At 35.6% G+C, this 11,989-nt stretch overlaps 2 protein-coding genes across 2 annotated transcripts; one reads left to right on the top strand and one right to left on the bottom strand.

The window, feature by feature from the left end:
- Positions 1 to 4,899: 4,899 nt before the first annotated feature.
- Positions 4,900 to 7,297, bottom strand: acyp1 (acylphosphatase 1, erythrocyte (common) type). The gene is made up of 3 exons (XM_065288064.2): positions 7,144 to 7,297; positions 6,594 to 6,683; positions 4,900 to 5,487 (listed from the first exon to the last, which is right to left on the bottom strand). Exons 2-3 carry the CDS (start codon positions 6,675 to 6,677, stop codon positions 5,272 to 5,274), a joined length of 300 nt encoding a protein of 99 aa, XP_065144136.2. The 5' UTR covers positions 6,678 to 6,683; positions 7,144 to 7,297; the 3' UTR covers positions 4,900 to 5,271.
- Positions 7,298 to 7,348: 51 nt separating this feature from the next.
- On the top strand, positions 7,349 to 11,561 carry zc2hc1c (zinc finger, C2HC-type containing 1C). The gene is made up of 3 exons (XM_065288753.2): positions 7,349 to 7,455; positions 8,625 to 10,120; positions 10,859 to 11,561. Exons 2-3 carry the CDS (start codon positions 8,678 to 8,680, stop codon positions 11,081 to 11,083), a joined length of 1,668 nt encoding a protein of 555 aa, XP_065144825.2. The 5' UTR covers positions 7,349 to 7,455; positions 8,625 to 8,677; the 3' UTR covers positions 11,084 to 11,561.
- The last annotated feature ends 428 nt before the right edge of the window (positions 11,562 to 11,989 follow it).

The following is an 11,989-nucleotide window of genomic DNA, read 5'->3' as shown; positions in this document are numbered from 1 at the left end:
TAAACCTGGTCAGTGATACTCGGCTCTGGTGGCTCCTCTTATTTATAGTCCGCCTGAATTTTATGAATGAAACGGGATGAACCATTCTGCTCGCGGGGGGCAACCACGACAAACGCGCGAGTGACATCGTTTCTGTAAATTGTTGTGTATTAAATTGTATTTATGTGTCAATCAAAAAAAACATGCTGATGATATAAAGCTGGACGCGGTGAAGTATTTTTGGGCATTGTGAAGTAGATGTGGTACATGTTAGATATTCATTCATAAATTTCTGAAGGACCCTGAGATGCACGATGTCAAAAAAAAAAAACAGCACGTCCTCATGAATGATTAATAATGATTAAGAACACAATTGTACTTATTGCAAATATTACAATATGTTCCCTTACGATTCAACATTAAAATGTAATCTTATAATAAATATTCTTTTAACATGTCATATAAACCAGCTCACAAAATCATGCGTATGAGACCGTGAAAGTCTTAAACAATAACGAAACAAATATTAGCATATAATATAAATAATATAATCTTTTAAATATTAAAAAACGAAATATTATTTAAAATACTAAATATTGCATTAAATCTATATATGATGTGCTGTCTCGATCTTCTGACCCCTCCAGTCTCAGCATCTGCACCTGCTCCTGCGTCACGCAGTGACGTCAGACTGTCAAACAGGAAAATGACCATATAAGGACAACTACGTATTGGGATTCCAGTGTTAAGCATATCTGGACTGAACTAAATGTTCATCCTTGTGTTTTGTAAAATGCATTTGCGCATATAGGTTTATAAGCAATTCAAATGCGCATTGTATAAACGCATCATTGTTAAATAAGACTAAATAGCTGTTGAGCTGCAGATGTGTGTGTGTGGGAGGAATGTTGTGTAACGGTGCTCAGGTCAGGTGAACACATGTGAGCTTATATTGAGGACCTCACAAAATTATTTTTGAAATATAATTGGTGGTGGTGGGGGGGATGCACAGAGACAGCATTTAAAAAATTCAACATTTGTAGATTTATTAGCACTAAATTTTAGATAGATATCTACACTATTAAAAAGTGTTCATTTTTGTTGTTTTGTGTTTCCTATTTAACGCTTTATGTGTTATTCTGTGTTGTTTTAATATATTCGTTTAAAGAGTGTAAATAAATGTATATTGTTTCTCATTTTTAAAGTACATTATTTAAAATACAGTATATTGTATAATGTGCAGGTTATAGACCTGTCAGGGCCTTCAGCTGAGTGTCAGTGTGACAGGTGAGGAAATAAAAAATTTTATTAGGTTGTTGATTACAGACCGTCAAGCTCTTTAACCTCCAAACACAAACCAACTTATTTTAGGAAGACCCTTTCAATGATTTAGTTTCATTATTTAAATCATGACATCTACTAATACACACGCACGCACGCACGCACGCACGCACACACACACACACACACACACACACACACACACACACACACTCTGGTTTCCATGTTTTGTGGTGACATTCCATGGACATAATGCATTTTATACCATACAAACTGTATATTCTATTCCCCAGACCCTAACCCCAACCATCACAGAAACCTTTCTTGTACCTTAGATTTTCAAGAAACATCATTCTGTTTGATTTGAAAGCTTGTTTCATCATGGGGACCTCAAAATGTCCCCACAAGGTCACAAAAATACTGGTATTCCTATCTTTGTGGGGACAATTGGTCCCCACAACGTAATAATTACCAGGTACCCACACACACACACACAATATATACCATCCTGTACACACATTATTCTTAGCAGTTAATGCTGCGTTGGCAGTTTATCTTTCTGGTAGAGACTGGGCAGCATTAAAAGACACTATAATGCTAGAGCTCCTACACCGTTCATTTACTTTATAACTGAGTGCTGGATAACTTCAGGTTTTGTTTTCTCTTTATGTTTTAGGAGCGTAGGCTAAAGTTTTACATTTTACATAAACCTTTAGTTTATCAAGAATTACTAGATGTTTTTGTATGTCCGAGGAAATGCGTTGAATTAGTTTTGATTCTTTATTAACTTTATTTAAAGAGCACCAATGGTCTGATTCACGATTTCCTTTAGTGTGTAAGTGTGTATTAGTTCATGTTAATGATATGCAAAAGGTACAAACCCCAAAGTAAACGATTACGCAAGTTATTGTCTCCAACGTGAATCTCTTTTCATGGACTACAACATACACACGGATTGTAGGCAACAACTTCCTGGGATTGGTGATGTAGTAAAGACCGACATTGTTGTAATTCCGACTCCAACTTCAGACTCACAGCCTGTAAGTTAACTTCTGTTAGCAACCAAATCTGTCAAACATGGTAAGAAGCATCACATTTCTGGCTGACGTCAGAGGTATTCAGGCCAATCACAACGTACAGATTAGCTGGCCAATCAGGGACACAGAGCTTTTAAAATCTGTGCGTTTTAGGAAGAAAGTGAAATCTGGAGCTACAAAAATGTAAGGTATGTGGAAAATAATGTGTTTTTAAACCATAAACCACGCAAACACATTGTATTATACCGAATACACAAAAAAAGTTGCTTTTTTAGCAATGAAATAGATGCACTTTAACTTAATTCGGGAGGACCATGGTCATGTAATCCAACCAATCAGAGCAAAGAAGTTTCTAGCCATCCCTCTCTTCTCCCGTGGTAGTTTATTGCAGCATCCCTTCTCCACCCCATCAGTTAGGGAGGGGGGGTACTCTAGGTTCGGGCTAATATCATGCCAAACCTTATTTTAAGTCCAATACAAACCATAGCAATACATTTAGATCAGTACATTAGGAGCCCTGAAGCAGCCTCTCAGCATGAACCGAACAAACAGCACATACTGTGCCGCTGTCAAAATAAACAAGCATTTAATATTGCATAATAGATTGCTATAGGTCAACCAGGATCATTCTAAAACACAGTTCTTGAAATCCTGGGTTATCTGTTTCACATTTCACACTGCTAAAGCTTACTCAGGGTTAATAGTTATCTCAGGTATTTATAATCAAACATCTCAGATTGTATCTTACTAAACTCTTTGTAACAGTTTATACAACAGCTATGACTACAGACAGACTGCGACCAGGTTAGATTATGTCATTTAGCAAGTTTCCACATCAGTGAGAAAACATGTTGCCACTAAAATTCTCTTTGGCTGTTTTAAGACTCCTGAGACTTTTGACTAGTATATTCAATTACTTTTCTGTCTTATTCATATAATGCGAGGGCTGAGGCCTATCCCAGCATCTTAGGTCACAGGTGGGATACACATCCATCTCAGGAAACAGAAGGTTATGCCAGTGTCGGCAACATTTTAAAGCCTCTTGTGGCAAAGCTGAGAATGCAACATGTACTTGTGTCGCTTTATGAACATTGCAACACCATTCAACAACATCCTATGTGGGCAAACTGGCCCAATCAGTGAAGGTATTGAAGACACAGAGTTTGTCACCATGCTTTCTGTGATTGTCTTCTCTGTAAAGAACATGCGATGCTGCTAGAAACAGACTTGAAATCTATTCGGAAGGTGATGTAATTCACGAGACAGCTTTCCTACAATATCACAATAAAGGACAGATTGAGTCATTTTGTAGTACTGGTCTCTTCAGATGAACACACAGTAAGTTTGAAGGTCCACACAGCAACAGCTCCTGGAAGAAAACAAGCGTTCGGCCTCTGCTTTGGATGAGGAGTGAAGGAGGTGGGGAACATTCATTTCCTGGAATGTTTGGCTCTCTCACAATAAGTGCTTTCATTCTGAGCTCCTGGCGCTGGGAGAACACAGACAAACTCCACAACGTAGACACGAAACATGATGTAGAAGCAAAGAGTTATGTAGAGGTGTGGTTGTGTGTATACTGGACTGTGGGCCATATCGTGATGCACCTTTAGCCAAAATCTACATTAAATTTCCTCTAGAGGGAAAATACCTGCAAAAATCCAGATCTCAAGTGACAATCTTAGGTGTTTTGTTTTAAGATAATTTGCATGAATCATTTTTTTTTGTACACATATGCATTTTAAATTAATTGTTCTGTAGCTGCCAATGTGCTGTTTCTTTCACAGTAATGAATAAATGAAGTTTACAATTCAAAGTCTTGTTACAAGGGTTTTCCAGAGTATTTAACTTGTATTTTATCTTAGTGGAAAAAACTGAAGCTGTTAAACTATAGTAGGGTTTAGTAAGAGCTTTCTGTTAGTATAACCATCTCAACAGCAATATAATCATAAACGACATTTAATAATAATAATAATTATGTTTAATTTCTATTGTGCATTGCCCATGCTTAAGGACGCTTTACAAAGACGGTTATAATAGATCAAACAATTAAAAATAAAGAGAACACAGAAATGGGCAGTAGACATTTGCCATATAGTCCAAGATATAAGCGACTGCAGTTGCATATCGCAACAGTTCAATATTTATATTCATACAGAAAGTAGTAGAATTAAGACCAAACTTAGAGTAAAGAAGAGAAACATTACGACCGGTAGTACTGATTAAACAAATACATTTTGAGTTTAGACTTAGAGGAGGCGTGGTTTTGGATGGTAATATATAGGGTGGGATTGTAAATTCAGTGCTAGTAGGCTCAAGTTAGCATTTTTCTAAATCAGATACCCTGCCTTTAATGGAGTCTGGTTGGCCAGCAGTATAGATCTGAATGTCATCAGCATAGCAGTGGTACTGAAAACCATGAAGGTGAATGATTTGTCCGATACATAATGTAGCCTAGATAATGAAGAGTAATGGTCCCAGAACTGAACCTTGAGGAACACCTTGTTTTTTTTTTTTACCTATTTTCTGTTTACATTTTGTTTTTATTTCTGTTAAATGACAGCTTGCTATTTGCTACTTGAATGATACACCAAAGAGGAGAGTATTGTTGTTACACATGGTTTGTAAACCACTTTACATCTTTTATTACAGTTTTTAAATCAGTTAATTAATTGCCATCATGAAATAACCAATTTAATAAACACAATTTAATTTAACAACTGAATGATTAGGCTACAGACGCATTACATATCAGCTAAAATGTGTCTATTATATTAGTTTGTTATTAGTTTACTTCAGAAATGAGATTTCAAGGCAATAAAAATTAAGAATAAATCTCTGTGCCGGAGTGGAGTGGTATCAGTTTTGCCTTTCTATATATTTTTATCAGTAGCAGACAATGGCCACATGTTTGAAACACAATTTTTAAACGCTAAAATAAATAACCTACATATCTATATACATAAATACTAATTCATCAACGCGCAACTTTGAAATCCTTAAAATCCAGTTTGTCCACTGTGTGCTCATTCCTGAACTCAGTTTTGGCGATTCGAGACTGAGGGCTGCCGGTGGTTTGGAGCCAGTGCTTCATCTGTTCAACTTTAGAGGCCGGACCCTGCAGCTGCCCTTGAACTGTCCCAGCATCAGTGTTTTTTACCCAGCCAACCAGACCCAACTTCTTGCCCTCTGACTGGAAATACAACACACATGCTGTTGACAAAGTGTCAGAACTCACTAGCTAGTCCTAGTGAACGACTGTACATGCAGAAGACATTGGGGCTAGTTGTCACGATGGGAAAACTGTCACAAAAGCTACAGTATCTCAGTAACAGTGAGATTTAAAGTTTACATTCCAATTACACAAATGCTTTCTAGCACTGGTTATGTTGGGTGGTTTTAAACATTTATTTAAATGATTTATTAAATGATATATTTGTGTTACATTAATTATTTTACTGTTAAATTTTGATAGAAAATCCATTAAAGGATTACTCCACTCTTAAAAAAAAAACAAATCACGATATTTTACTCACTAGTAGACATCCAATATGTTTATGTCTTTCTTTGTTCAGTCAAGAAGAAATCAAGTTTTTTTTTAGGAAATTATTTCAGGATATTTCTCCATATAATGGACTCTAGTGGACGCCAACAGTTATAACCGATCCCAAGGGTCTTATCTAGCAAAAAAGGTCACCCGTGATGTATGTGTGAAACCACCGCTCCAGTGTTTACTAGTGTGGAGAAAGAGGAGCATACGTGATTACGTGAAGTCGCGCTGGCGCATCACACGGCTAGTGCAAGACGAGAAGTTGTAGTTTAAAAGTAAAAAAAAATGACAATAATTTTGCTAGATAAGACCCTTATGCCTCGGTTGGTTGGGATCGTTTAGAATCCTTTGAAGTTGCATTGAAATTGTGAACTGTTGGGGTCCAATAAAGTCCACCATATGGAGAAAAATCCTTAAATGTTTTCCCCAAAAACCTTAATTTCTTCTTGACTAAACAAAGAAAGACATAAACATATTGGATAAAATGAGGGTAAGTATATTATTGGGACTTTTTTATGAAAATTGAATATTCCTTTAAATAGTTTAACATACTTTAAATGCAAATATATTTTGCAGTATAGCTTAGTATAATAATAAATAGCATTTCATATTTCAAACAAATGTATTCTTTAAAAAAATTGGTAGGCTATCAGCAGCTTCACATTGTGACAACCCACCCCTAACACAACATGCACAGGTTATGTGTTAAAGTGTGTTTGATGAACTGCATCTATACTATAAATAAATACCTGTGTGTATTTTCTGAAGAACACACCCTGAACTCTCCCATACACCTCATAATCCACAGACAGCAGCTCTTCACTGGACATCATCACTGTCTGAAACACATCACATCACATCATTCATTCATTCATTAATCAATCAATATTTGAAAGCACATTAAGACTCCTGACCAATGAAATGCCATCTTTATTCTACAGCTTGAATAAAACATATTAAATTTACATTATAAATATTTCCTACACTCTTAAATGAGGCGGTAACCTTTTAAACAGTACATCTTTGCACCTGAAGAGTTTATATTAGCATTGGTACCTCATATCTGTACATAAATAGTGGACCTCCACAAAAGGATACGACCCAGTGAGAGCTTTTGCACCATTTTTGTTTTCTAACAGTGATTGCATCCATACTGAGCTGTTATTACAATATGAGATATTTTAAAGTAAGCAACATGTTAAATACTTATATTCAGCTGCGGAATTTCATTGATACTTAAAGAAGAGGAGGTCTGAAAACATCAGAAATTCTGAGATAGATTCTCTGTGTGTCACCTACCGCTGTGTTCTTCTCTCCCTGCAATTTGGCGATCGAACAAACTTGATCTGCTTTTTTTGGTTAAGTTAAAATGTGAAGATTTAAATGTGCACACTGTTAAATGTTTTCCACATACACGCGCAGCGGCCGCTGTCATCATCACAGTGCGTCTTTCATCCGGGTTACTGTGCGACGTCGGGCAGCACCAACCAATAGCAAACAATCAGGAAGTTTGCGTTATCTTGTTTCTAGGCAACGAGTGTAAACAGACTGTTAACGGTAGTTATTCATTTCTTTACGCAGCGCTACAAACTCACAGACAACACAGAGTTGGTAAGTTAAAGCTTAGTAGATATCACACTATTAATTACATCGAGATTCTTTTACATATATGATATGAGTTGACACGTACAGACTTGACAGATAATGCAAGATATCTACACTATCAAAAACGACTAGATTATGATACACATGCTCTGGATTCAGTGCAATACTTTATATTAGATTAATAAAGCAACCAAATCAAAGATGATTTAAAGTGATATTTCCTTTAGGAATCATTGAAAAAGTTATAAAACAATGCATGCAGAAACATTTTATGTTATATGTAAACATTTTAAATTGGATGTGTGTTATATATCCATCAGTGTTTGGTAAGGTACTCAAAAAAGTAATGAATTACTAGTTACTAAATAAAATAAAATGTAATCATGTAATTAGATTACTGTACAAATTACTCTTTTCAAAAAGTATTGAATTACTTACATATATTCCTTTCTAATTCCTATTTAGTAAATGATACAAAGATAGGCTTGAAACAGCTCGAATAAATCATATAAATGTACACAATTTATTCTGGTCACACGTTTTAAGGTCTCACTATTAACTATTAACTAATTTTGCCTCAATATACTACTAATTACTGCTTATTAATACTTAGTAAAGTAGTTGATAAGTTTACATATTGGTAGGACTTGGGTAGGGTTAAGGATAAGGTTTTGCAGAATTAGGCAATAATATGTGCTTTTTAAGTACAAATAAACTGCCAATATCTCAGTAATATTAATGCTAATAACTAACCAGTTAATAGTGAGGATTGTAAATTACACTAGTGTGTTGTCATTATTATTCTTTTTAACTTACTAAAGTATTTAAAGTGACATAAAAAACAAGCATTTTAACTGTTAAATCCGCTATTGTATCATTGATCTGCAGTCAATATACAGTGTTTACTTCAATTACATCAGAAGTAACTGTAATTAAATTACAGGAAAATAAGAGTTATCCCTTACTTAAATTTTTTAATGGAAAGGTTATTAAATTATAATAACTAATAGTAACTTACCCAACACTGATATCCATCCACAGACTGTTATGAGCACATTTAAAAGTCTGACATTGGACTATAAGAATTTTTCTGAGATGCATATATACATTATATTTGATGATTAAACACAATACGATTTCTTTATGAATTGAAATTGAAAAATGTTATGAATCAGTTCACAGAATTGTATGGGCCATAAGCATCTTGATCTGCAAACCCTGGTAAAACATGCAGATGGTGCCACAACATTCCCTGACACGTAATTTTTGGGAAAAAGAAATAATATCACCAAAACTTCCATTCTTGTGGAGAGAGGACATGAGCAGGCATCCCTCAGGAACAAATCATGGCCCAAATCAGCATCCCTGGCAACCTTCAGACAGAATCCACAGGAAAGAGGACATATTCCTGGAGGAGCAGAATAAACATATTCCTCCACGGAGAGCTTCTGCTGTTGAGGAGGTGTTTCCTCTAAAGCCAGTCCTTCACAAGAGAGCATACAGCCTGAGTAACTACGGTACTGTCTCAAATTCAGAATATCAAGAGAGATTTCACTCAGGTCTGCCCAGATTGACTGATCAGGCACTTATTAGACAACAACACAAACCAAAATCTCCTAAGTCGACTCACGAGCAACTAACAGGCAGGAAGCAAACAACGAGTAATTTCGTCCGTGAACATCAGGAACAGAAGTTTTCTGAGAAACTGTCAAAGGAAATCCACTCAAAAGAGATGATACTACAGCAAAGGTTTTTTAAAGCAGAGGAGACCTTGCGGAAAATCCAGAGAGAGAGGACGGGTCGACATGACCGTATGACAAGAGAGGAGAAAGATGAGAGATATTTGGAAAAGGGAAAACGAGAAAACAGATTGTACAGTGATGAATACGGTCACTGGGATGATGGAAGAGACAGATATAGGAATGAAAAAAAAGAAATCAGCGATGACATGGAAAGATGGGAGGAGTGGGAACGTAAGGTAAATCAAAGAAAGAAGGCGAGCAGGAGACAATCAGAGATGACAAAGAATCATAAGCTGAAGGATAAGAGAGAGGCTGATGGGTATGAAAACGCTGTAAAAGGACGAAGAGGGGAAATGCAGGAGAACAGCTGGAGAGAGAATGGGATGGGAATGGGAAGTGACACATGGGACAGGAGTGAGTGGAGAAATGTGGAAGAGGTAAATAAGATACAGAGAGAGAAATATGACAGAAGAAAGGAAATGCACAGCAGAAAAGAGGAAGAAGAATGGGACATGAGAAAACCAAGATCATCAGACTCTGGGAAAACAGACCGGTCTTATTTCAAGCAAGACAGATTCGAGAACAGAGAACATAACGAGGGTCCGTATGAACCTTCATTAAGTCACGGTGGAAGGAGAAGGAAGAGCGCAGTTGAGGAGTCTGTACAAGACAGAATTCCCAGTCAGAGAGGAAACCGACTCCTGCAGGTGGAACTCAGTCCGGAGGAAAGTCCAGATGCTTCACAACAACTCTTTGCGTGCGGCGTGTGTCAGCGCCGATTCTTACGAGACAGACTGGAGACACACATGAAGGTCTGTGAGAGAAAACGTCCTCAGCGCAAGGTCTTTGACACATCCAAACACAGGGCCAAAGGAACGGACCTGGAGGAATTCTTGAAGACCAACGGCAGAAGCAGGACACCAGAAGAGGTTTTTAAATATTATATTCATTTTTTTAGTTGACATGACATCAAACATTCAGACTACTGTGGTGTAACATGCATAACTTCATCTTATTTTATAATTATTTATCATACACTCAGTTTTCATGAATGTAGTCTTTTTTCCATTTTAAACAATATTTCATTTAATCCTAGGGTTGGGCATCAATTCAAATTTATCGATTCTGATTCCAAATTCGATTCCGTTCAGTGGATCCGATTCATAAAATTCTTGGTTTAGAGAAATTTCAAGTTAAAATCACAAAAAAACAGTTAGCTGCATACTCTTGTCATGAATTAATAAATTACTGTCACTGCATTATTATTACTGCTAAAAGGTTTTGATATATGAAAACTACATTCTTAGAGCTTTCCAATAATATCCATTTTGTCAATATTATTTCAGATTTATAGGATATTTGATAATAAATATGTAACAAAACATTGGGCCCACCTGTTGGCCGTGACATTTTAGGACATTTTCTTTAAGTCATTCTTTTTGCAAAATGATGTATAGTTTGTCAAGATTAGTGTATATTCAGATTAAGAAATTTTTGTTTTAAATATGTAATGCCAAACATCCCACCTGTGGGACAGTGACGGTTGAAGGGTTAAAATGATAATTCTGATAATTCTGTCATTATTTACATTTCTGTCATTAGTTGCAATATATATATAAACATGTTTATGTTATTCATTTCCTGACTCATACTGTTAATGTTTGCAGATTAAGAAAAGTAACTGGCGTCAGAAACAAACTTACGTGCCAGGAGGTCATCAGCCACAGTCGGTTTTAAATCTGAATCCAGAATATATAAGCTGTCCTCACTGTGGGCGTAAATTTGCTCCAGGACCAGCAGAGAGACACATTCCCAAATGTCAAAACATCAGGAACAGACCATCAGCTCCCAAACAACTGCCCGTCACTGCCAGGAGAAAGATCACACGCTGACAACAATATGAATATGTGACTGTAATGTCTCTTATCTGAAAAACCAGTCATATGATAGTGATGCTTTTGTTTTGAAGAATAAAGTAGTGATAAGATTTTAGTGTGTAAGATAGTGTGATTTTGCTTTTTAAGAAATTTAAATTTGAGTATACTTGTATTTCAGATGCATTTCTTTAAATGATGTTAATAAACACTTTATGACATTAACATGTTTCACTATACACACAGGACTTTCATGTTTTCTCAGTATAATTGACCAAATACAGTTGTGTTAAACATAACAGTTTGTATCTTAAAGAATATATTCTAATATTTATTGTGATACTATTATAGATGACAGGTTTGTGTTTTAGGTCCCAGGCTGTTGTATAATCCAGTCAAGTCCTGATTTAAGAAATGTTTAGATTGACTGAAGTCAAGTGTTGCCATCTGCTGGTGTAATGATGTAACATAAAGAGTGAAGGATCAAATGAGTAAACATATCTGAATGTGTTTTTAGGTAAAATCATCAAATCTAATTAATGGTACTGCGAAAAATGAATAAAAGTACTAGAACTATTTAAGTTTTAACAGGGTGGTTTATTATTTCAATAATAACATCATCATATATGAAAGAGTAAACACATATTTATCATATTAGATCATTGAAAACATTCAATGGTTAGAGGTTATAAATAATCATTTACTCAACTAGTTATTTCTGGTCATCTAATCTGACTGGTATACACCCATATGGCAAATAAATATGTTTTCAAATATAATTTTAAATAGATTTCTAGTCTGAAATATATTTTGAAAGATTTTTTTTACCAATATATTTTGGGCCATTATATATTTTTAAATATATTTTAAAGTATTTGCATTCACCTCACATTGGAAGACAAACTTTATATAAACCTGTAAACA

This window comes from Paramisgurnus dabryanus, chromosome 17 (genome assembly GCF_030506205.2).
Source record: "Paramisgurnus dabryanus chromosome 17, PD_genome_1.1, whole genome shotgun sequence".
NCBI classification, from domain to species: Eukaryota; Metazoa; Chordata; class Actinopteri; order Cypriniformes; family Cobitidae; genus Paramisgurnus; species Paramisgurnus dabryanus.
Note: the sequence above shows the minus strand (reverse complement) of the source record. Positions and strands in the feature narration are given on the sequence as shown.